General features: G+C 38.2%; 1 protein-coding gene and 1 long non-coding RNA gene across 5 annotated transcripts in view; one reads left to right on the top strand and one right to left on the bottom strand.

Moving 5' to 3' along the window:
* Positions 1 to 24,020, top strand: part of LOC125244719 — a 42,800-nt gene extending 18,780 nt beyond the window's left edge. The window contains exons 6-7 of the long non-coding RNA XR_007179365.1: positions 3,657 to 3,703; positions 23,928 to 24,020. This is a non-coding gene — a long non-coding RNA (uncharacterized LOC125244719). The remainder of the gene's footprint in view (positions 1 to 3,656; positions 3,704 to 23,927) is intronic.
* Positions 1 to 24,040, bottom strand: part of shisal1a (shisa like 1a) — a 32,834-nt gene extending 8,794 nt beyond the window's left edge. The window contains exons 1-4 of one of the 4 annotated variants that reach the window (XM_048154887.1): positions 23,899 to 24,040; positions 14,180 to 14,340; positions 7,120 to 7,333; positions 3,834 to 4,127 (exon numbers count right to left, since the gene is read on the bottom strand). In XM_048154887.1, coding sequence (XP_048010844.1) covers positions 3,834 to 4,127; positions 7,120 to 7,333; positions 14,180 to 14,246 — 575 coding nt within the window. In that variant the 5' untranslated portion in view covers positions 14,247 to 14,340; positions 23,899 to 24,040. Of the gene's footprint in view, positions 1 to 2,797; positions 4,128 to 7,119; positions 7,334 to 14,179; positions 14,341 to 15,511; positions 15,588 to 23,898 lie in introns of those variants that run through there. The other 3 variants (XM_048154886.1, XM_048154889.1, XM_048154888.1) reach the window with 3 other exon arrangements.
* Between the last annotated feature and the right edge of the window lie 1,906 nt (positions 24,041 to 25,946).

The following is a 25,946-nucleotide window of genomic DNA, read 5'->3' as shown; positions in this document are numbered from 1 at the left end:
CAGATGAACTTATTGCGGTCACACATCTTATCTCTGAGCTGCAAGAGCTCCATTTCTCCAGCTTCTTCAAAGTGCGAGACGCATCATCATCATATTACACGCTAGATTCCACTCGCCTGCCTCCAGACGTTCCACTCTCAGATGACAGGACAGGTGTGGAAGGGGAGGGGCGAGAATGAGAGAATGGAAAGCTCATTGGCTCGTTTCGAAGTTCAGTCTACATTTCAGAAATCTAGCTTCAAAAATAACTCTAAATCTGTGCGTACGCTGTAATTTTTTCTGGCTTTTGTACTTTTTTTGCCTGTCAGAGTGTAGGAAGTGATATGTGTGACATCTTGGGTAAAAGCTAAGGCAGACATCAATGGAATTTTATGTTATGATATATACACTAATGTTCAAAGTTTTGGGTTCAGTAAGACTTTTTTTTTTTTTTTTTTTTTTTTTTTTTTAGTTATTGCTTCTATTCAGCAAGGATATAATAACTTGATCAAAGTGACAGTAAATACATTTATATTGCTACCAAAGATTTCTGTTTATTTAAAAAAAAAAATACTGTTGTTTTGAACTTTGTATTTATCAAAAATCAGTTTCCACCAAAATATTAAGCTGCACAAAATTTGTTTGTGTAATTTTACTGTTTTTACTGGACTTTTGCACCCTTGCATAAGAGACTTACTTAAAAAACATTAAAAAAATCAACCTCACATTTTTGAACGGTAGTGTATGTTAGCTAAGACTCAGATCTAGATTGACAAGGCTGACTGGACATTTTAAATCAGCATCCATGTTGTTCCGACACGCCAAACTGAAATGAAGTGTTTGGAGTCTGAAGTGATTTTAATAGTACAGTCATAATGTGGCAGGAACGCTAATATGAGATAAGTATGTTGCATATCATAGCGATAAGACACCGTGACGCCTCCAAAAGTTCTAACAAGGGCAATTAATTTCAATTTTTGCAATATTGTGTGGGCAAAGGTGCAAAGGCTTTGGATTGGGTTTGAATTGGATGCCAAGGGTCGCCGTGTCAAGGTCGTGTCAGGCTACAGTGAGCGACAGATGCAACAGATGGCAGAGCAAATGCTACATCATACTGAGCCAGATTAGCCATGAGAGACCCATGTGGCCAACACCTGCAGTTAGAAAGAGAGTTTCCCCTTGAATCCCATCTGAAACAGTTTCTGTGGTGTCTGAATAGTTCCTCTGCTTAAGGCCAAGAATTTGCAGACTTTTAAAAGGTCAACTTTCCACCCTTCTTTAATGTATGATTAGCTGGTAAATTCTGTCTTAAGTGTATCCTGGTGTATATCAGATATCTGTCAACAGGCCCAGATATACTTGAAGTTCTTTTTCATTCTTCACTTTGGGATAAAAAGATCCAAACACCCTGACGCCATCCACACTTCCGAGAGTGGCGTTTAGATGAATATGTAAATATGTGCTGTGCGCTTTCCTTTCAGTAACAAATTAAACACGGCAAAAATGATAGTCGTGAGAAAACAGTAGTTAAGAAAGCATCTGATTGTAGCTGTGACGAGCAGGGCAGGCGAGAGCCGTGAGGGAATGGCGCGAGGCCGGTGACCCAAGTGATAATGAGCATCACCTGCGAGGCGCGCCGGCCTCGAGTCTCTCACGGAGGAGCTCCGGAGGCATAAAAGGAGGAGCGACGACAGTGAAGGACGAGAGAGGACCAGGCCTGGACTTTATTTTATGTTTTATTATGTTTGTGTGGCCGGCAAACGTCCGCGAGGGTCTGCCGGCATTACTTTCGTTTTGTTCTTTGTTTATTTTATATTAAAGTTATGTTGAATGTTCGCCGGTTCCCGCCGCCTCCTTCCCGTATCTATGAACTGTGTTACATTGGTGCCGAAACCCGGGAAGAAGGAGGGACATGCTGTCGGAGAGCCCTCGCTGCTGAGGGGGATCGCGGTGCTGCGGAGCTCGGGCAGCGTGGGAGTGTGAAGAGATGACCGCGAGAGGCTGCCCGAGGTGGTGATGCTGGAGCATAGTGACTGGTGGGACGAAGAGCTCTGTGCCGTGCCCCTGGGACGAGGTGGGGTGGCTGCCGTCCAAGAGGGAGCGGAGGAGTCGCCGCCGTTCGCCGTGGGCCGGAGCCTGCTGCCGTCTGCCATGAAGGGGAGGAGCAGGGAACAGGGGACTCGCTGCCAGCTGCCCTCAGTAGGAGGAGCCATCGCCGGCCACCAGGTGGCGGAGGAGGATCGAGCCGTCCACGGAGCATCCAGTACCATCGCATGGCACCGTGAGGAAGAGCCTCTCGGCTGGCTGAGGACAGAGCGGCGCTGTGTCTGGGAACCGGACCAAGACATTTTTTTTTTTTTTCTCTTTTTCCTCTCTCCCCTCTCTCGTTCTGTCGCTCCCCTTGCTTCCATCTCCTTTCTCTCATCTCGTCTGTCCTTACCCCCAGGTGCTGCGGCCGCCGAGACAGGCCCCGGGGGGGGGGAGTAGAGCGCAGTCTCGGGAGTACCCCCCCGGCCTGCGAGGGGCGATGGGGGTATGTGACGAGCAGGGCGGGCGAGAGCCGTGAGGGAACGGTGCGAGGCCGGTGACGCAAGTGATAATGAGCATCACCTGGGAGGCGCGCCGGCCTCGAGTCTCTCACGGAGGAGCTCCGGAGGCATAAAAGGAGGAGCGACGACAGTGAAGGACGAGAGAGGACCAGGCCTGGACTTTATTTTATGTTTTATTATGTTTGTGTGGCCGGCAAACGTCCGCGAGGGTCTGCCGGCATTACTTTCGTTTTGTTCTTTGTTTATTTTATATTAAAGTTATGTTGAATGTTCGCCGGTTCCCACCTCCTTCCCGTACATACGAACTGTGTTACAGTAGCGTTATGGATATTTGCACAAGCTCTGCAATTTGGCACTCCAGTAAAGTTACATCACGTTTATTTATATACCACTTTATACAATAGATTGTAAGCAAGCAGCTTTACAGTATTAAACATGAAAAAACAGTGTCAGTATTTCTTTCAGTTAGAATTACAGCTTCATTTTGTACTATAAAACGGCCAGCGTGTTTGGCGGACATCTGACCTTGAGGGACTGAACAGAAGAAATTAACCGAAGATTTCCATGTCAAAGAAGACGGAGCCTCAGAGTACACATACCTATTATGTCATCTCTAAAGACCAATGGTAGATCAAAGGTGTTTACCAGTCAGAGCAAATTTTTTCACAAAGTTCACTTTGGCAAGCAGTTTTGAACCCCTGAAATGAACACAAAAGTAGAACACAGTAGTTCGTTCTTCGATTTCGCTTGAAGTATTTTGGGGCCTTACTTGAAAATCACCAGTGCTCACTGTGAACTAGGAAATTCTGCTTCGATTTTGCTTGAAGTATTTTGGGGCCTTACTTGAAAATCACCAGTGCTCACTGTGAACTAGGAAATTCTGCTTTGATTTCACTTGAAGTATTTTGGGGCCTTACTTAAATCACCAGTGCTCACTGTGAACTAGGAAATTCTGCTTCGATTTCGCTTGAAGTATTTTGGGGCCTTACTTGAAAATCACCAGTGCTCACTGTGAACTAGGAAATTCTGCCAGATGTTGAGGCATCTGCTACACAGTTTTAAAACATTTCCTCTTATGTAAATTATAGAGATCACATGAGAACTAACAACAAATATTTTGTCTTACAGTCTGCAAGATGGATAATACAGAAATGACATCAGGACCCTGGAATGAGGTAAACAATTATTTTTACTTCCTGTACAATTATTTGACCTACACTCAATTATGGTTATGCTACAATGACTCTCTGAACATGGGTGTTTAGTTATCTGGGAGCTTTCCTTTATCCCTGTTCGTTGACTCACCAGGCCATTGAGGTCTGGAAGGTCAGGAGCGTAGGGCTCTGTGCTTCGCCTCTCAAGCTGTGCCGTGGATGGTGGTGGTGACTCAGGCCCGATCCCATGTTGTGTTCACCCTCCTGCGTTGCGCTGTGCCATTGAATCCTGGCCCGTTTTAGCCACCGTCCTCCCAGCCCCCATTTCTCCAGGTAGACCCGGCACAACTCGTAGTTCATAGCCGAGTAGTACAGGAAGTCCAAAGCCAGAAGGACCATGACGAAAAAGCCGTAAATCCACACACCAATTAGGGCAGTGTAGTTACTAAACAGGAACGCCAAAGAGATGGAAGTTAGTGACGTTGCTTATACGTATTCTCTAAAAAAGTTTTTTGAATGAGAAACAGGAATAATCATATCATTACAAGGAAGAATGGGTCTGATTTTTTCCTCACTTAAATCAACTGTTGCAATGAAAAGATCAGGTCAGTGCCCATGTAGTGGCAGTAAAGTGCTGTAATTGCTTTCCACTGGTCTTAGTGATTGCTTTGGCAGGATAGTTTGCGGGTCGGGCAGACGTTGTGCAGTTACCCAGTGGTCTGGGATTCTGCAGTCACACAGAGGGATCAAATTGATCTTGAGCGGTGAAATTACATTTTCATGCTTGACTAGAGTCAGGGCATGGTGACAAGCTGGCCTTTATGTCACTGCTTCATTGTTTATGTCCCATTGTGAGGCTGAAGATTAATTAATTTGTTTTGGATTAGTACTGCAACGTTTCTCTGAGGGGTTACCTCTACATCAGATGCACGACTGAAGCAACAAGGCCTTAGTTTTTCATACACACACACGTGTGTGACATATTGTAGTCTCTTTTGTGATGACTTAATGTCAGAGGGATTCTTTCATTATCAGTTTGATCTGGATGCTCGGTTCACATGGGAATAATGATTAATAAATCACACACACAGCAGATGTCAATAGAGATGTTTTAGAAACTGCATATTGCACTGTATAGATATTGCACTGATATTTTCAATTATTTAAATGCATTCATGTAATTTCCTACAGTCATGGATGCACTAAAATCTTCAAGATTATAAGGGTCCAATTCAATACTCTGTCTCTGTCATTCAATTAATGTAATTTATTTAGGGACCTGTAAGACCTTCGTTCATCTTCGGAACACAAATTAAGATATTTTTGATAAAATCTGATGGCTCAGTGAGGCCTCCATTGACAGTAAGTTAATTTACACTGTCAAACGCCCAGAAAGCTACTAATGATATATTTAAAACAGTTCATGTGACTACAGTGGGTCAACCTTAATGTTATAAAGCAACGAGAATACTTTTTGTGCGCCAAAAAAACAAAAAAACGATATCAGAAAAAAAATCATTAGAAATTTCCATCTTCTGTCTTTTGTGTGTATGTGATTTAGTATCTGCTGTATTATACATTTTGAACTGTGTTTGCATATGTGTGAAGATGGCAGACAAACCCAGGCTTTCTGCAAATACCCAAGTCCATCTGATTGTCATATTTTTCTCACCTCTCTCTCAGTCAGCTGGAGGGATAAACAAGCCATGATAATATTCAGAAGAAAGGCATCACTCTACTGATCTTTGGTCTTGCTCAAAGCTCTAGAGACTGGGAGTCATTTTTCAGACTTTGTTACTTTAACAGCCAGTGGGGAAAATCTGAATGGCACTGCTAGCCTTCTGTGGTCATTACAGCACAGAGAGTGCTTTAACAGCACAGCGTAGGGGTCAGAACCTTGTCAGAGGAAGTTTCAGTCTGGTGCAGAATGGCTGTGGTAGGGATTAGATGGACGGCCAAGCTACGAATTAATATGTAGGAATCAAGGCCCATATTAAGAAGTGTGTACACTGTGTATCTTTATCACCCAAAGATTAAAATAACAAGTACAAGAGAAAGTGTGAAATGAGAAATATTCATAGAATCTTGAATTATTTCACACTAGAAGTATCAGAGGTTGTTCGTCACATTTAAGACTATGAAGGTGACTTTTGCATGCAGTACCTTATTTACCATGTCAAGATTTGTATATTCATTATGTGGGTGAATAAGTAGCATACATTTAAAACATTTCTGCAACTGCATCAGTTTCTTTCTTGTAAAATGTAAAATCCTTTACATTTTGTCAGTATTTCATCATATTCATTAATTTGAATCAGTTTTACTTAATGTCAAAAAAATGAACAAAAATAAACCAAATTTTCAAACATTTTATATAATTTAAAGTTAATTTAAAAAAAAGTATCAATATTATTATTATTTTGTTTTTATATTTTTTTATATTAAATGCCATAAGTTTTTCAACAGTACATTTAAATGTTTTGTTATTCATTTTATTGAATAATAGTCATTTTTTTGTCACATCTTCATTATAACCAAAACAATTCAGTTCAATAATTTTGTTGAAGAAATTAACACTGTTTGTTAACTCTCTAGAAAAATTTTGATGGGGGTGCATAATTTGAAAAAATCATGTGTACTGTAAAAAATGACCGTGATTTTAACAGTAAAAGACTGTAAAAATGCTGTGGTGAAAAACTGTCAATTGGTTTACAGAAAGTTTCCGTACTATATACGGTGAATAACTGTAATAGATCTAACGGTACATTTAATGTAATTTTACGGTAAAATACCGTTAAATTCACAGTTTTTGGAAGTGAAAAATAACAATTCATTGTAAAATTTACAGTGAAAAACCGTAAATTGACATTCCCACAATTCCCTGCGTGACACTTCTTCTGTTTCTTCTTAGTTTTTCTCATTTTTTTCTAATCAGTTATGTACATTAGGGTTTTATGTTACATCTAATGTTGTTAAATTAATGTTTATTGCATTTTTAAAATTTCATGCATGTTACCATGATGGTGTTTAGTGTGTGTGTGAATGACACTGTGTGCACCTTCTATATGTTAGTGTTGTCCTTCTCAGCTTGTGGAAAAGCTGCTTGTGATGAACTTTGATTCATCATGTGACTCTTATCACTACTGTGTTTGGTGACTGTCAGTGTATTATAAAGGTACAAAACAGATATTAGTACTTCATTAGGTTGGTAAATTAACATTATATCAGTTAATGAAATACGTTATTTTACCGTAAATTTAACAGATTTTTTTACGTTGCTAATGTATTTTTTACGGTAAAGTTCTGGCAACCACAGCTGCCGGGTTTTTACCGTAAATTTTACTGGGATTTTTTTTACAGTGTGCGTTATTGGTTCAGATCCCCAAAAAAGTAAAGTGCGTGTTAGCAAAATCCATTTATTCTGACCAGATACTCACTTGTGGGCATAGCCGTCTGAGTTGGTGGTGAGGTTGATCTGCATCACGCTCTGAAACTCAGTTTCGTTGCAGCAGTACTTGAAGGCCGTGTTGTTATGGTGACAGCAGAAAATGTAGGTCTTGTTGTCCGAGAGTCGAGGGCAGTGGAAACCAAAGTGATAGCGCCCCTTGTGGTCGGAGTAAGGCTCGCACACTCTGAAGTGCGCAGAGAGAGCTGCAGAGAGATAAAACAGTGGATGATGAGGGAATAAAGCAAGGTCGATAAAGCTGAGTGATTTCAAACAGCTCGTGATCTGATTCAAGGTAGGATGAATGACTTCTGATATGTGCTCGATAGAGATTATTGGGGTGGAACAGAGGGAGAGATTTATGGAGCAGATCTTTCACATCTCCAGTAATTAGAGCTGCTAAATGCTGCCAGATTCATTAAATACATCCTTTCTGACTTTCTGAAGTCTGTCATGTGGTACATTTCAACTCCAGAACCATTAGCATTGTAAAAGTGAGAGTTTTTAATATCACAAGTGACATAACAAGCATGTTTGTCTCACAACAAAACAGACAGCCTCTCAACTTGTGAACTAACTCACCATCGAACAATCCTGGCACCAGTAATTGCTCAGATAATGAAGTTCGCAGAGTCTCGGAAACATTCTAATGACAAGGCAAATGAACGAGCAAGTATCTTGGACATTGCTATTTTTTTTTTTTTTGGTATGCAAAATTCTGTGTTCGTCAGCAATGCCCATAGACTCTCTCCCAAAGTGCACCTGCTCATTTTTAAAGCTTCATATTGAGCTTTACGAAAAATAAGAAAGCACCGTGCCATCATTTGCATTTAGATGAGAGTTGTCTGAGAATGCATGTTTGGTAAGTGGAATGGACAGGGACACTAGAGTTGGATCTCTGTGAATTTGATGGACCTCTCTGTTCGTTTTTACAGTGGATTAATATTTGTGATGGAGGTGTTGTTGTTGCTTTGAACTGTACACCAGAGTGTCAGTATTGTGTGATCTCAAGCTTTCTCTTTAGAAACTACTGGTTAAGTTTTCCGGTTATATCAAAAAGGCAATGATTCCCATTCACATTAGAACAATGAATGAGCACAGAAGGGGTTCAGGCCTGGAAAAGACTCACAAGAACTGGAATGGAAACAACAACCTATAACATTAATTGCCGTGGAATCGAAGTTGAATAAGAGAGGCAAAAAATATTATGACACAGGAAACAATTTAATGTTTGCTGCATTTGACCTCTTGCTAATGACCAAAACTCCCAATTACGTGAGTACGCAGGCACACAGAGAGGCTGGTAATGATCGGAATAAATCAGTGCTGACAGCGTTGTGGGCCAGAGAGCCCTCCAGTGCCACCTTTGACCCCATAAAGAGCCCAGTATAGCATGGGAAGTTATTTGGCAGTGCTTAAGCTATGTATCCATCAACCAAATAGGCAAAAACTCAGGCAATAAGGCAGTTCTCTCATATTTGGAAAAGGGGGGAAAAAGAACAAAAGAAAAAGCTGGGGTGTGAAATGAAAACCACCTGTTGGGAGATTTTTTCATTCTCTTTTTCATTGTGGCAACAGAAGTATTTAAGTGTTTTATTTTGGTACGCCAGTTTTCTGCGCTGACAGCCAACACCTCGGTTCATGCTCATTTCACCAGAAGAAAAGTGAGAATGAAATGTGAATGTATCTGTGATGAGTCTAGGTAGACAGACACCTGTCTGACAGATCTGAAACCATAATATTAACCCTTAAAATCATGTATGACTGCCTCTTTTAGGGCCAAATTTAACTACAGGTGTGTTTTTGGTGTGTACACTACTGTTCAAAAGTTTGGGGTCAGTAAGATAAGTACTTTTATTCAGCAAGGATGCATTAAATTCATCAAAAGTGAAAGTAAAGACGTGGATAATATTAGAAAAGTTTTCTATTTCAAATAAATGCTGTTCTTTTGAATTCTGAAAAAAAAATGTATTACAGTTTTCACAAAAATATTAAGCAGCAAAACTGTTTTCAACATTGGTAATATTAAGAAATGTTTCTTAAGCAGCAAATCAGCATATTAGAATGATTTCAGAAGAATCATGTGACACGGAAGACTGGAGTAATTCAGTTTTGCCATCAGAGGAATAAATTACATTTCAAAATCTATTAATAAACAGTTATTTTTTATAAATTGCAACTGTTTTTACTGTATTTTTGAAGGTAATTGTGACTTTATATCTCAGAATGTGGCTCAGAGTTACGGTTCCGGTATTTTTCAAACCATGGAACCGCTGTCATTTGGGTTCACAAGGGCTCTTTCTCAGACTTTTGCTTTTTCAGATAGTTCAAATGAGAGAGACGGGTCTGAATGCTAAAAACTACACCATAATGCCTTGTACAAAAGGCCAAAAGACATTTGCTCAGAGAAAACCAAAGATGAATAGCGAAATCATTCATGCTTATCAAAGCGAGCTCAGTCAAAAGAGTCCGCTAAATGTTTTAAAGATACTGACGTTACCATAAATGGATAGGTTTATGACTATTAACCTCAGGGAAAGGCAGATTTTGGATGGGGTATAATGCCTCATCAGCCAAACACGAGCTGTGTGGACTCATAAAGGTGAAAGTTCACCCTTTTGTGGGAGTTTTGGCAGATGAAGGAAGTCAGCATGTGTTTTCTGGCAGAGAGAGCAGATCTACCTGGTTGTGTTTTATAATGATGGTGGACTGTAGCTCTTGCTCATTATAACTAGTTACATGACTGCGAAACGCATTCCATGAAAGAAATATTAAATATTCACAGATGTTTGAAAAAGAGCCTTGTCCTCAAGTTACTTCTGGGTAATTGTGTCTGTTGATGTTAGAATTAACATGTCTGCATTCACTGGAGAATTGCAGCAAAATGTTTTATGAATGACACCGAACCATTTCTCCATGACGTTCAGCCATTAGGTCTGTGGAAAAAAACTCTATTTCTCTGCTTCTTTCCATGCTCACTTTGAGGACAGGTTTTGGTTCATTTGAGATATTTATCTCTTCTTGTCGGTTGAGATATGGCTCAGGAGTTACATAAACAATCTCAAAAGTCTGAGTATGATACCTCTGGCTCTGCTTGTCTGTTGAAATATGCTGGGGTGAATTCACTTTTATCGAATTGAGGTCGATAAGATTTTTAAATATCTTTGATGCTCATTAAGGCTGCATTTATTTTACTTTATTTTACAAAAAGGCTGTAAAAATAGTAATATTGTGAAATATTATTACAATTTTAAATAACTGTTTTCTATTTGAATATATTTTAAAATGTAATTTATTCCTGTGATGGCAAAGCTGAATTTTCAGCATCATTACTCCAGTCTTCAGTGTCACATGATCCTTCAGAAATCATTCTAATGTGCTGATTTGCTGCTCAAGAAACATTTCTTATTATTATCAAATTTAAAAAAACAGTTGTGCTGCTTAATATTTTTGTGGAAACCATAATACATTTATTTTCAGGATTCTAAAAATGTCAAAAGAACAGCATTTATTTGAAATGGAAATCTTCAATGTCTTTACTGTAACTTTTGATCAGTATAATGCATCCTTGCTGAATCTTTAAAAGAAAAAAATCTTTCTGACCCCAAACTTTTGAATAGGAGTGTATATATCATTGTGGAGCAATACAAGATTGGGAATTGCTCTGTACAAATTGCATTCAGCAGTTTTTTTTTTTGTGGCCATGTTTGGGCCGTAATCTGATTTGCATAATTCCTTTAGTGAATTTAAGTGCTAAAACAACACAAACAGCATTTGCAAATAAAAGACCATCAGCAGGCACAATTCATTCTTCATGAATCCCCCTGAGGGAGATACTTGTGGCTTCTCTTGTCTTGAAATATTACAGAGTGAGTGAACAGGACCAAAAAATGAAAAGGTATTTATATAAATATTCCCCAAACAATCCAAACACATATCTGTCATCGCCCTGGCCTTTAATATAATGGCCGAATCAGGCTTGAGGCATTTGTACTGGCTGTTTGTCTTATGGGAAATGTGGTTGTAGGTATTGAATTCATGTGAGGACCATTTGATGAAATATTCGGCGGGTCCCCATTGAGCAGATGAACAGCAGGAGCAGCTCCTTTGCATAAAGAGTTCCATGTAGAAACAATTTTTAATCAACAATACATATTTTCTACATTACTATATAAAAAAAATACAATCTCAAATATAGTGTGCTGTAATATATTTGTTTCAGGGTTGGCAATGCATCATTTTATGTTTATTAAGTTCTAAGTAAATAGATTTTTTCCAGATTTTTGTTCCATGATAATTGCAGACCACAAATGGCAATTGCTTTTGTGGAATGAATTGATGAAATATATATATCATATTTTTGGCAAATGCTTATTGGAACTGTTACAAAAATGGTAAACTTGCTTGTTAGTATTTTGCGCATGGTAGATGGCCCATGAATTGACATCATAGACATTATTTTTCCCTCCACACGTGTTTGATGATTGTTGATCAATTGACTGCACACTTTGCCTGGCAGAAAGAGCAACTAGGCCAATGTTTAATCTTGAATGACTCATGTTGAGTAATCAGTCCAAATGCAGCCATTAGTAACTGTGAGGAAGTCAAAGTTGAATCAGTTTTTGCCAAGTCAGATCCTTAAAATTGTGACTCAGTCAAGTTTAAGTCATGACTTCTGAGGGCACGTGTCTGACTGAGATTGTGTGGGTGCTTATGAGTGTTTGTTCACTGTAATGTAAAACTCAAAGCTGCATGGGAATCGTACTTATATTCAGTACTTAAAGGTGCAGTAAGTGATTTCTGAGAAATGCTGTTGAAAGTGAATCGGACCGAGCACCGCAATACACTTGTAGCCAATCAGCAGTAGGGGGCGTATACACTCATGATAGGGGAGGAGACTTGTAGCCAATAAGCAGTAGGGGGCATATACACTCATGATAGGGGAGGAGACTTGTAGCCAATAAGCAGTAGGGGGCATATACACTCATGATAGGGGAGGAGACTTGTAGCCAATCAGCAGTAGGAGGCGTATACATTCATGATGGGGGAGGAGACTTGTAGCCAATAAGCAGTAGGGGGCGTATACACTCATGATAGGGGAGTAGACTTGTAGCCAATCAGCAGTAGGGGGCGTATACATTCATGATGGGGGAGGAGACTTGTAGCCAATCAGCAGTAGGGGGCATATACATTCATGATGGGGGAGGAGACTTGTAGCCAATCAGCAGAAGGGGGCGTATACATTCATGATGGGGGAGGAGACTTGTAGCCAATCAGCAGTAGGGGGCGTAAACACTCATGATGGGGGAGGAGACTTGTAGCCAATAAGCAGTAGGGGGGCGTATACACTCATGATAGGGAGGAGACTTGTAGCCAATCAGTAGTAGGGGACGTATAGACTCATGATAGGGGAGGAGACTTGTAGCCAGTCAGCGGTAGGGGGCGTATACACTCATGATAGGGGAGGAGACTTGTAGCCAATCAGCAGTAGGGGGCGTATACATTCATGATGGGGGAGGAGACTTGTAGCCAATCAGCAGTAGGGGCGTATACACTCATGATGGGGGAGGAGACTTGTAGCCAATCAGCAGTAGGGGGTGTATACACTCATGATAGGGGAGGAGACTTGTAGCCTATCAGCAGTAGGGGGCATATACATTCATGATGGGGGAGGAGTGAGAGTGAACAAGAGTGGGATTTGAAGAAAGACTGTAGAAAGAGAGATGCCTGAGAGACATTACAAAAGAGAAAAGGTCAGAGGAATATCACTGGAAAAACAAAGATGATCAGGCAAGAGCTTTAGGACCTGCGTTAATATTTGAATATTTTTAACATTGGTTTTGTTAAGTTTCAAAGAACCTGTTGTTGTAATGTTTGCTATAGTGACACTTCAAAAAAGCCGGCACACTCTAACAGTGACTACATTTACAGTAAACTAATTATTAACCTTATTCTGAATAAAACAATATTCTGATTAAATTGTTTACATGAGTTTCTTTTAGAATATTTCTTTTGTTCCCGTTTTACATTTTTAATTTTACGAAAGCTTCAAGTGCAGTTAATTATTTGTCATGCTATACGTGCATACTTCGTCCACCATTCCTTCTGCGACTCTTTTAAAGTTTTCTCCATTCCTGTTCTCACGGCCAACAAGGCACTTCATAATATCCATTTCTTTCAGAATTCTTAACATTACCATCATTTCCCACTTAGAACAAAATGTGCCTCTTTGCTTGAAGCCATGCTTTCTTGTTTACCGTCAAATGGTTGACCACTGCCGTGTGAGAAAGTGTCCTGTCGCAAAATGCGGCGAAAACTCCCACACAACGTTAATAGTGTGATTAAGGTGTGTACATGTATATAATGCACTTCGATAATGCGACTAAAATAGGAATACTCCACGTCTTAATTTGATTTATGTTTACTTCGAGTATGACTTTAGCCAGATTAAGGTAATCAGAAATCGTGTTTACATGGTAGTTTCTTGATCACAGTATTGTCTTAATCGGGTTAATATCGGAATATTGTTGTCTATGTAAACATACTGAATGAAGGGGAACCACCAATTGCAAGATAAAACCACTGCTTTAATGAAAAAGTGGCAAACATTTCAGTCACGTGACCTTTGCCTAGTTTTTTTAAGTGTTTCCCAGGTTGAAGTTTTTCGTCTATGCACCTCATTTGGACAATTTTTAAGATGCCATCAGTTCCTGGCTTTTCAATCAGGACAGTTTTGAGTGTCATTGTCTGGAGCTGGTGTGCTGCTGGTGACTAACATCAAATTCATGCTTGTATATACTCTTGTATACTGTTTGCTCATTTTTTGTTCTTCCTTGTTGTTCATTCGTCATCTTTGCTTTATTTTTCACGAAGCATTATTTTGTTTCGCTTCAGCTAAAGAGACATTCGATCTTGCATTGCGTGTTTGTGTATTTTGTTGGCAGAGCAATGAAGGGACGGGTGTGTTCATTTGGGTTGATTTCAAACATCAATAGCGTTTCTCAGAAATCGCTTACTGCACCTTTAAAGGCATCTATATGATCTGGTCTTACCTGCAGTGGACAGCAGGATTAAGATGACGGCCAGGGTGTTGAAGGACCAGCGGCCGTTCATGGTCATCTCTCAGCCCTCATGAAGAAACAGTGGGAGGAGAGATAGCAAGTCAACACACACTCAATGCTCACCGCCTGGTGGTCATTTTATTCTGCAAGCTCTGAAACACACACAAATATAGGCTACAGGTAAACTTTACATTCTCGGAACAAGACAGTAAAATTTCAGTCATCATTTATACACCCTCATGTTGTTCCAACATAAAATGTAATGAAGTGAAGGACAAGCTACAGCTGGTGTTACAACTATCCTTTCATTATTGCTGTCAAAAAGGAAATGAGAGAGACTGATGATAAAGACATGAGATATGAGAATATTGATGAGGGGAATCTTGGCATGAAAAATACCACATAATATGCACTCATGACAAATAGATACATGTTGCAAAGGATTTAAATGTGATAATTCTTTATTGATGATTCCATCCATCTCAGCATGTGATTTCTCTGATGAAAAGCATATTTTATAACAGAGTAATATGAATAAAGCCTTCAAGTCCCCACACAACATATCAAATCAAATCTCTCAATGTCTAAAGCCTTTTCAAAGCCTCCATATCCTTACAGATCATGGTGCAACTGTCATAAGACACATAAGAAAAAAAATAATATACACCATGTTTGGAGTGGAATACTGATATACTATTGCATGCTACACAGTATAATTGCATAATATAATAATAATTTATTGTATGTGGTCAAAGCTATGGCACACTAATGTAAACGAGACCATGAGTTATGGTGAGGAACTAATATATACATGGTAATAACCTAAATGACGAACAGCTGTGGTGATTAGTGTCCATGGGAACTGATGATTGGTGGGAAAACTCAAAAAAAGGAACGTGATGAATGAAAGCAAACTAAAAGTCAATGAAAACGGAACTAACAAACACGACTGACATATCGTGATGGGTAGGAAAGCCACAGGTAAATATGACATTTAATATAATGGGTATTCCGCCCTCTTCCCAAAGTTAGACAGATAACGTTAGATAAACTCTTTCCAACACATAGGCTTGTGAGTGAATGCTACTTTATTCCACAGCGCAATGAACTGTTGAAACAGAGTGAAACTACAGAAAGGAGATGTAAATATAATGGAACTACTTAGTTATCTCCAACAATATAACACTAATATGAATTCATTGTAGGCTATATAGTTCTTAAAATGTCTGAAATTCTACATTACACAGCTTTATAAACAGTAAATTTGATAAATTGATCAGTTTCTATAAGTTAATCATAAAACTTACAGACAATACTACTTACAGAGGATCACAAGAAGAATGCCGGCTTCATGTTACTTCTGTGTTGTGCTAACTTTAATTGATGCAATTAACTGAATTTAACTGTCTTAGAATGTTACTTTATTATTTTTTTTTAAAAGAAAGCTGCATGAATAGGTATAGACCCTTTTCCGGGTTTCTCAGAAGCAGAAGTTGTCATAGTTGGGTAAAATTCTATAGCGGTGAATGAGAGAATACGTTAAATATATTTTTTGTGTTTCCATTTGCTCAAATAGCAAAAGAAAAACTCCACAGTAGTGTTTTCACAACTTTCAAAAAGAGGAAAAAAATAGAGAACGATTGAAACCAGCAGTCAGAAGAGAGAAATATGTCATTTTTACAGTCACTCCCATAGCTGCTGTATTACAAACACCCTCACAGCAGCATTAACTAGTTTTTTGTAATTTATAATACTAAGTATAGTGTTATAAATGTTCATACGTTTTTAAAAAAAATGAAAATATAAAAAACTTTGCAGGAATTACGATATTGATGCATCATCCCAGTCTGTGAAAAGGGTCTACTGGAATCAATAGCAAACATCAAACATTAAATAAATGATCCAGAACAATGGGTTTATGTGAACATTGTTTTAAGTTCACTTAAAGCTGCAGTCTGTAAGTTTTGCCTCTGTCGCCATCTCTGTTTGAAACCTATTTGTTGTGCATCGGCACGGCTCCTCAGAGCGGATGAATCTAATGTTTGCTGTCAGTCACCACATCGGTGTGGATACTGTACTTCAGAATCACAGATCCTACATATTGTAAGTATGACCAAAATAAGAAATTTCACCAGAAAATGTCATCTGAACAAGTACATGCCTGCTACTTTAGTTCTGACCAACTGAGAAAAAAAACCTTACAATAAATCGCAGTGTCATTTGGACCTTTCTTGATTACAATCCGCCATCAAAATGATAAGTTTAATTATTGCAGCTGCTGTGAGAAAACCCTATAACATGCATCCTCACATGCCATATATAGCCTACTACTAGCTAGTACTCCTTCATGTAAACAGACGTGACATAATGACGCAAAGACTAATGGCTACATGCTCGAATCATTATTACTGTTATAAATCGGGCTAAGGTAAGGAGTTAGTTTTGAACACTGGTTGATTATGTACTTGCTCAGAAATTGATTTTGGAAAGTTACAGGCTGTAGCTTTAAATTAAAAGTTGTTATTTTTTAAAGGCTAGTAAATGTTGAAATTGGTTGCTTTCAGTTATACTGAAATGTTGAATCAAAGACTATAGAATAACACAAGATGCGTCACTCGTATTGTTTTGAATGTGAGAAGTGCAACGCACAATATGATGGAATATGTCCCGCCTTCTAAATAAGAGCCAATCACCGATTGGTAATGTCATCGCATCACTGCAGCGGCCATTAGAAGCTCCGGTTCCTATAGAAACTGTCATACAGTCAGACGTGTGCCTCTGAATTGAGACACATATAGGATTGCGCATACACATTAGCTTGATCCATCCTGAAAAATAAGTTTTTTTTGTCATGATTCGAGCATTTAGAAACAAAATTTAGGAGACAATTGTTGTTAGATTTCATTGGTGATTTCAAATATGAAATTTAATTGAAAGCTTGGCAAACAGCTATGGTGAAATTTGATGTTTCCCCATTCAAAGTGATAGGAGCTGCACTTGAATGTCTGGGAGGCGTTTCAAAGATGGCCGCCGAGTGAAATGACTTGTCTTAAAGGGATTTTGGATTGAATGTCTATAATTTAAAAAAATAATAATAAATAAATAAAAAATTTCATAGAGACATCAGTACCAGTATTAGTATCAGTGATACTTGCCTTCATTCATAAAAAGATGCCATTAAACAAATATTTAAAATCTACACCCTTTAAGTTGTTTCTACATTAATTGGGAGAGTAACTGTGAAATTATTACAATAAAAAAAAATATTAAAAACTTTTCGCCAGGAGTTTGTTTGACAGGCGATCTCACCAATCACAACGCCAAATCCGCCATTTTGTCCGACAAAGCAGTCAGAGGAGTTAGCAGATTAACGTAGGTGGACTTGAACTTGAAAAATAGTTTGTACTGACGTCTTGCCGCGATTGAAACAACATTCCTTATGATGTTCATTCATTTTTATTTGATGCTATAAATGAACTAGTAGGAAGAGATGATCTGTTCACGAGCCGCTTGAACTGAGGTGCTACAGCGATCTGTCACGACACATTAAAGAGCCACAAAATGGTATTTATTGTTTAAATTTCTTTAAAAATGACAAAATTTGAGACTTTGTTTCATATCAAAAGTAACCTGCTCTGTCTTGTCTGTTGACGCGTTGTCAGTGTCCTCTTAGCTCCGCGATGTATTTTTCATTGTGAGATCATGATGTGTGGGGTGAGATCAGCATGTCTTGTCAGACATAGCAACAGTAACTAAAGGGGGGTCAATTACAGAAAAAATGTTTTTAATCGATTGACAGCACTAATTAAAATATTTCTCCCCCCAGTTGATTTAGTAAAATGTAAAAATGTTTTAATGTTTGGGAGTCCAGTCACAAAAATGCAAATAAATCAATCATTGTAGTTATCATTTATGGTTAATATGTTTTGCCTGTCTGTATTGTAGTTAAATGGAATGTCAAATTCGAGCACATTGTATTCTGGAAAGCTATATCCTATACACAATGTGGTCAGGATGCAAATGGCACATGTTGTCAAATGTTGTAGGTCATCCGGGATTTCCCATGCATACAGAAAGTTCTCATACTCTGCACAGTGTGTGTACTGCATGATGCAAAAATAGTGAAAGCACTATGCTATTCTGAACATACTTTGAGACTCTAAGTACAGGATGGTGAAAGGGGCTGGCAGGAGGACCACATGGAATAGATGTGACCTACCTAAGACAGATATCTTCAGGCAGGATGAGGGGAAATGTGGCCCTTAAGGATAACCAGCTATTGGTTAAATGGAACTGCATTGCATAATACATGTGTTGAACTAATAGGGCTTTATGGGAATATGTGCTTGGTGTATGAATGTGTGTGCCTCTCTCTCTACATATATATTTATATCATCCATCTTTCTTATCTTTCTCTCTGTGTTTAAACAGCAGTCAGCATGTCTGTGTTTGGTTTACAGCTACACTAACAGCCTGGTCGCACCGAGCTGGCCGTCTGTCATAACACGTCACCATGCCAATCCGCCTCTGTCACCCGTACAGGCCTCTGAATGGCTTGTTGGCAGTCGCAAACACTCCCCTTTGCCAACATGGAGGAAACAAACCGCACGTAGTTACACACACACACACAAAACACACCAAAAGCCAATACTGTTCATCATATTGCACAAGCCTATGGCACAGATAAATCCTCCTATAATATTCCCTTCCAGACATACTGTATCTATAGTTTAATCTATAGTATTTTACATAATATTTGATTTCAACAGATTAGGGTTCCCTCCAGCATAAGGTACGTTTGTATCCAGATCAGAAATGATCAATAATCAACACTGCGTATTATTATATACTGACTCATGTTTTTACAGAAATCATACTGTGCAGTTACTGAATGATATTGTGCCAAAAAACACCCTTGAGTATCAACAATCAGAAAATCAAATACCGCTTTTTCTGAATTCCAAATGAGGTGATGACTGTTTACTCAGTCATTATGCCGTAAGTCAGAAATTATATCTTCATATCTTAATCGTATAAAGAAAACAGCTCTATTTATGTTTATTGTTCCTTTAATACTCCATCGAATTCTGAGGAGATACCAAACATCTGCTGTGCGGCTCAGATGAAACCAACATTGTACTTTTATATGCTAAAACTAGAAAACAAAGAACATACAGTAAAAAAAACCCACTGTCCTACGCACATGCAAAAAGCTTTAGTGTTACCGTGGAAACTCAGGGACATTCAGAAAGTATGTGAACATTAAAGGACCAGTTCACCCAAAAATAAAAATTATGCAGCCTCATCTTGTTCCAAACCTGTATGACTTTCATTCTTCTGTGGAACATGAAAATGATATTTTGATCTTTTTGATTTTGATTTTTGTCCACCATGAAAGTCAGTGGGGTCTAAAATAACAGCGCATGGACATTTTATATAGACAAAAATCAAAAATAAACAAAAAACAGAACACTGGGAATGACAGATGCAGTATTTCGAACATCTCTTGTTGAACATCTCTTACATCTCTACAGATGAAAATCTGTATTCCCCAACATTTAAACCTGAAAAGTTTTAGTATTTTCATCAAAAATGAAAACAAAGCCAGATACAGTGTGCTCCTCAGATGGATCAATCTCTCTGAAACAGAAGTACATATGGTTCTGAATTCTCTGACATTTGTGTCCAAGTCCACTAGCAGTGTCTTTCCTGGCAGTACATCACATAGTGCTTCACAGAAGCAGGGAAGAGTGTGAAGGACTTTCTTTTCCCAGGGCTTTACTACAGTGTGTTTATCTATCCCCTCCGGACCGTTCTGCATGTGTGAGAATGTAGGAGAGATGCTCCTATTGCCTTTGAGCAAACGAGAATCACAAAATTCTGCTTAAGCTTCACTGAAGTCATTGTTCCTCTCTGAAGCTCAATTAATATTTATATTCATATGTTCATTCACATACCCCTTCCCACTGAATTTTGAATAATAGAGTAGCTACTTACTAATTGTTTGTGAATGTGTTCTGTTGCTTGTTAATTTTTTATTACAGAAAGCTTTATAAGCTAATGCGAGTTTAGAGGGAAACAATGCCAGATTGTGAGAAGATGCAACATCATCCTCTGAGACTTGTGACTGTTGTGTGAACAAGTTCCTTTCTGGTTTCATGGGGAACGTTTTGACAGAATTGGGTAGAGGAGGCCTATAATACCTGGAGAGAGGTATCCGTTAGCATTCCCATTCATCTCATTGGCACTTTCTGGCGCAGGGGAAAATATGTAAAGTGTTGCTTGCAAAGAATACATCTACTTTTGGAGAAATATACTTTTACTTATACCAAACCTTTTGGGTAAAGCAGCTGATCTGACTGGACTGACTGTATTAGATGTCCCTTTTAAAGGAAAATGAATGTGATATTACGACTAAGTCAGTCACTATATCATGATATTGAATTTTTGTTTGGCTCATTAAATCTGACTCATATTCTCTGAAACATGTACATGAGATGGAGCTGGTGTGGAAAAACGAGCCCTTACAGAGCTCAACGCTCACTATGCCCGACCGCACTATTCATATTCAAAAGCACCGCAGGACCAAATGCAAAGTGATCCTGAATTTCAAAAATGTCCCTTAGTTATTGGTCTTTTGCATTCTGCCTGGCTTGACAATTTGAAACTGCGAAAAAAAACTTCCACTTGCACTAACTCTACCGTGAAAACATAAAGTCAGTTGTCAGCTCTCAAAAAGCGGTCAGTTCTGGTAAATTCAAATCTAAATTGTTTATCCAAAATGTCATATATTGCACCAAATGATTTTTAATTTAATGTTTTTTTTTAAGAAAAAAAAACATCTAGACTGCAGAATCCAGGGTTTAATTTTGAGAATGTGTTGGGTTGAATTGAAATGTGTGTTGAACACTGAGGAGAGAGGGAAGGTTACATTTAGATAACATGAACTAACATCATTAGCACTGCAGATGGTACAGTCTGTTCCCTGCTCATCCCCATAGTTACCATCAATACACCCCTTACCTAAATTCAGAAAGAATGGCACAGGGACACAAACACCTTCAAACACCTCAAACATCAGATTACAGGCATTGTTGTGTTCTGCTTAGAATTTACCCTTTGCGATCCAAAATGTACTATTATTATTGTTGTTGTTGTAAATATATATATTTTTTGTTTATTGTTTTAGTTTTTTATAACACTTTATTTTAGTGTAACAGGTTACATGTACTTACTAAAAAAATTACAGTAAATTATACATAATTACATGGTACTACCCCTTAACCAAAACCCAATCCTGAATCTGAAAAGTAAGACTGATTACCCCTTGGTTAATTGCTAGTTGGTCAGACTAGTTCTTAAGAGAGAATATTAACATAGCTTATGTTTATGCAACTAGCCTGGGTTTCATCCTCTATTTTCCAGTCATAGAGGGTAACACCACTGATTGTCCATTTGAATGGGAGATCAACAGCTGCAAATAGCTTTTATATCCCCTCTTTCTCTGTTCATTTATGCCTAATTCACTCACTCTCTCGCTCTTTTATTACTCCTCTGTGTCAGTTTTCTGCTGTTATGTGAAAACGATAGAGACAGGCTTATTCATTACACACATTAATGCACGTTGTCTTTAAGCGACTCGGATGCCCCTGTGTGTATACCGTGAGCCCGAGGGAAGACTTACCTGCTGTATGATCAACTGCTTTTAGCTGTAAGCTATTAGCTGTAACTGTGCCTCAGGCGTGTTGGTGTTTAAAGCAGAGCATCAGGTGTAATATGAGACAGACTCTAGGTGGATTTTAGAAATCAGAGGATTTTTGCCTTTCAAGTCATATATTCAAAGCAAACTGGTCAGAGACATCCAGAGCGGGTTGTTTGTAATTGAGAAGAATTTCTCTCAGCCTCTGTGAAAGGCAGATAACCAATGCTGCTAGGGCAAAAGGGGGCTGAAATATGGCTCTCATTAATACTAGCCCCTTTTATTCTCCTCCTAAATGTATTTCTCACCTAAGAAAGATGACATGTCAAGACTAAAATTAGGAGCCTAAATTTGGCTTCTGATTCAGAGAGAACATTTTTGAACACTGTTTCCATAAGGTCAGAGACTAAATAATAATGCCACATTGCTGAATTTAAGTCTTTATGCTGGAAATTCACAAAAACATCAATGCCGTGAGGAGGTGCATCAGCTCACACCTGGGTTGAGGTGTTTCCTTTTGGGGATGAGTTTCTCAGCTACTAAAGATCAACCATTGATATTTAATATTATTACACAGCTTTCTGGAATACTTGGTTCTGATTGGTCAATCGCAGCATTCAGCAGATATTTCTTAGTATTTGCTGTCATCCATGGCAACACTAGATATCACACCACACATCCAGGTAACTGAAATCGTCTTTCGAATCACACCACAGACTCTCCGACTCTTGTTTCATACAAATGCAACCCGCCATCTTGTGTCTCAGTTATCGACTGTAGTGCAGTTTTGTCATTGTTAACTAAAACTATTAAACATTACTTAATTCAGTAATTAAGTAGTAAATAAAGCTTCATTAAAATACAATATAAATATTAGATAGAACTAGAAATGTTGCCCCGGCAACTAACTGAATTGTATAATTTAGTACAAAAAGTACTAAAACTAAAAGAAATATATATATATATATATATATATATATATATATATATATACAATTTATATTTCACCAACTGTTTATTGTCCCTTCATTGATTTAGATTTAACTTTTAGATTTAATACATTTGAAAAAAATATTTAAACAATTATTAAAAGCAAAATTATTCTTTTTTAAAAACATAAAAATATATTAAAAATATTTACTTATTTATTTTTTTAATTATTAAATTATGCCCTTAACCAATACATAATAAGTTTAAACCCAAATCCAAAAGCTTAGGGTTGTATTATTCTGGTCATGTCAGTCACTAGATGTGTTTATCAAGCTGTGAGGGTTTCTGACATGCTAACAGGCACTCTATAAAAACCAGCTTGAGGGCTTCATCCAAAATCACTCATCACTGCTCAGCTGAGGACACATTGTGATAAACTAAAGTATGCTTGAGTATACCAACTGACATCACAACTACTCAAAGAGATAAGAGAGCTGTCAAATACATAGACTCACTCATACAGTCTGAGAAATAACAGAGGTGGGGAACCCAATTAGTAGTTGTGAAGTGCTGCTGGGATGCTTCTGTCATCCACAAATGCACACTGAGACTGAATAGATGTCCATCTGCTGTTGACTTAGACAAGTTCATTACATTTCCCCCTGATCCTTCCACACTCTTGTTTCCAAGTTACCAACTCTCCCTACATTCCCTTTCCACTGCCAAGAAAACAGGAAAATTCAGACACTCAGGAAACACAAACACATCAGCAGTTCCTCTTTAACCTGTCTCATTATCTAAAGCGTGAAGAGCTGATGTATTGATATCATGTGAACATCCGCCGTTCCACATTAGCTGCCAATGTGAACTGAAAACAGTCAATTCCACCCCTTCCAATCAATGTGCCCAGTCAGCTCAGAAATATCAATAATGCACTGTAACTTGCCTTGTAAGTGAAAAAAACAAGAGGTTTGTTCCAAGTTCAGCACATGTATGTTCAGCACAGAATTTGGCTGTGCTTTTGAAAACAGAAAGAAAAGAGCTTGTTTCATGTTAATAAGAAGCTGAGAGTCAGTCTTACCTCTTTCTGTGTCTCTTTTTCTCTTGTAGAGCCAGTTTGCCTGATTTTACAGCATGTTGAATGAGACTCTCCGATGAAGTACGCCACACATGCACAGGTACACACTCATCCTGATGTTTCCAGTGATCGTTTAGGCTGTCATCTGAATGAGAAAATGAACGGAGGTAAAGGGGAGGAGAGGAAACGCGCACTTCTGCCCTCTACCTTCCATGCGCTGGATCCCTGCACTTAAACTGAGCGCAGACAGAGCGAGTGAGAGAGTGAGAGGCAGAGAGGATGAGAGGGAGCGGTGTGTTTGCGTGTGTGTGTGTGTGTATGTGTGGGTTAAGTTTTGCCTATATTGAGGGAATAGTAAAACCTGAAATCGCGTGGAGCAGTTAATGGTCCCAATTAGGAAAATGGCTTAAATCACGTTGAATAACATTCTAAATAAAATTTAAAAATGCAGAAATATTTTGGAAGGGGCAGAGGTTTGCAACTTAAATTATTTACTTGAAGGACCCCTTGAGCATTTTATACTTTTTATAAAACCTTTACATTTTAACTTTATGCAGCAAGTGATCAGAATTCATTCATTCATTTTAAAAGACACATTTTGTGTTCTGTTTTGATTGCTTTATTTTTATTGGGATACACAACATATTGGTACCATATGGGTTGTTGTTGGTGATATTATATTACTGATTTTTATTTACTGGCCCATTTTGGAGATAATGCCGTAACTGGATATTTGATTATGCATGCTCATGTCTGTCTGTTTTTACCTAATACTCTCTTAATTTAATAACTCATTTATTATCACTCAATGTGAATTCACTTGTAGCATTTGAAATGATTGTTTAAATGGTTATTATTAATATATTTATAACATTTTCTTTTCAATTTATTTATGTAGTATACAATTTTAATATTCAGTTATCAGCCATAATATGAAAATAATTTTCAGTTTATTGGTACTGGCTAGAATTATAAATATAAATATTAAAATTACATTCACAAGTTAGAAAACCCTGGGTTAGGGGATAGAAAATATTAAGTCAGAAAAATATAATTGAGTTTCAATAAAAGGTATTGAAATCAATAGAAAACACAATACACAACACATCTATCTGTGTGTGGTATGTATTTGTGAGTGGGTGAATGCTTCTGAATCTGTGTGTGTATGTGTGTGTGTGGGTGAGTTCTTCAACATGTGTAGCAGGATCTGGATATAGTCCAACAGTTGAAGGCAGAAGGTCAGTATTGGCTCACTAATGAGGGATGGTCTGGGTGTGATTCTGACAGCTCGCTAGAGCTCAATCAACCAGTCTTTCTCTAACACACACATACACACACATTCATCCTCCTTGGTGCAGCTCAAAATCACCCATTCAATGGACGAAGATCTCCCCTTCCTGATAGAAAAATGAGAAAGCGAGAGAGGGAGATAAATAGCATATGTGTGCATGAGGTCAAGATCTTTCTGTCCTCATCTGACCCAAATGAGAACATTCAAAACCCAATAGTAAAACAGTTCAGTTCTCTCAGTTGTAAAGCATCAGTATTACATTTATTCTTCTTGATCTCTGTGTGAAGCTGGAATACAAAACAGAAGCTTGAGAGATAGAAGGTCATATAAGTGACTGGATACTCAATGAAAAAGATGCAGTGTGAACATGGACCATTGCAGGATAAAGGAAAGTCTCGGTACATGTTGTGTGTACATGAATGTATACATTTAGGTAACATATGTTATCTGATATTTATTAAAGACGTGAAAATGTGTGCACATCTCTGTCCACACTACCAAATCCTGAATTCTCTTATTAGCTGCCATTATGAAGACTTGTCTCGGTAATAAAGGCCCATATGCAGAACTGCGGTAAAACAAGACGTGTGTTTCTCTTCAAACCAATAAACTAAAAGAACATCATGCATAAATCTTTAATAACATAGATATTAAATTTCATTCAAACTTTATGGAACAACAACGGCTCAGTCTAGGTTTGTAGATTCCAGATGTATTTGTGAGGTCAGACTGACAAAAAACAAGGAACAAGCTGCAACTT

The sequence above is a fragment of the Megalobrama amblycephala genome, linkage group LG14 (assembly GCF_018812025.1).
Source record: "Megalobrama amblycephala isolate DHTTF-2021 linkage group LG14, ASM1881202v1, whole genome shotgun sequence".
Classification (NCBI taxonomy): domain Eukaryota; kingdom Metazoa; phylum Chordata; class Actinopteri; order Cypriniformes; family Xenocyprididae; genus Megalobrama; species Megalobrama amblycephala.
Note: the sequence above shows the minus strand (reverse complement) of the source record. Positions and strands in the feature narration are given on the sequence as shown.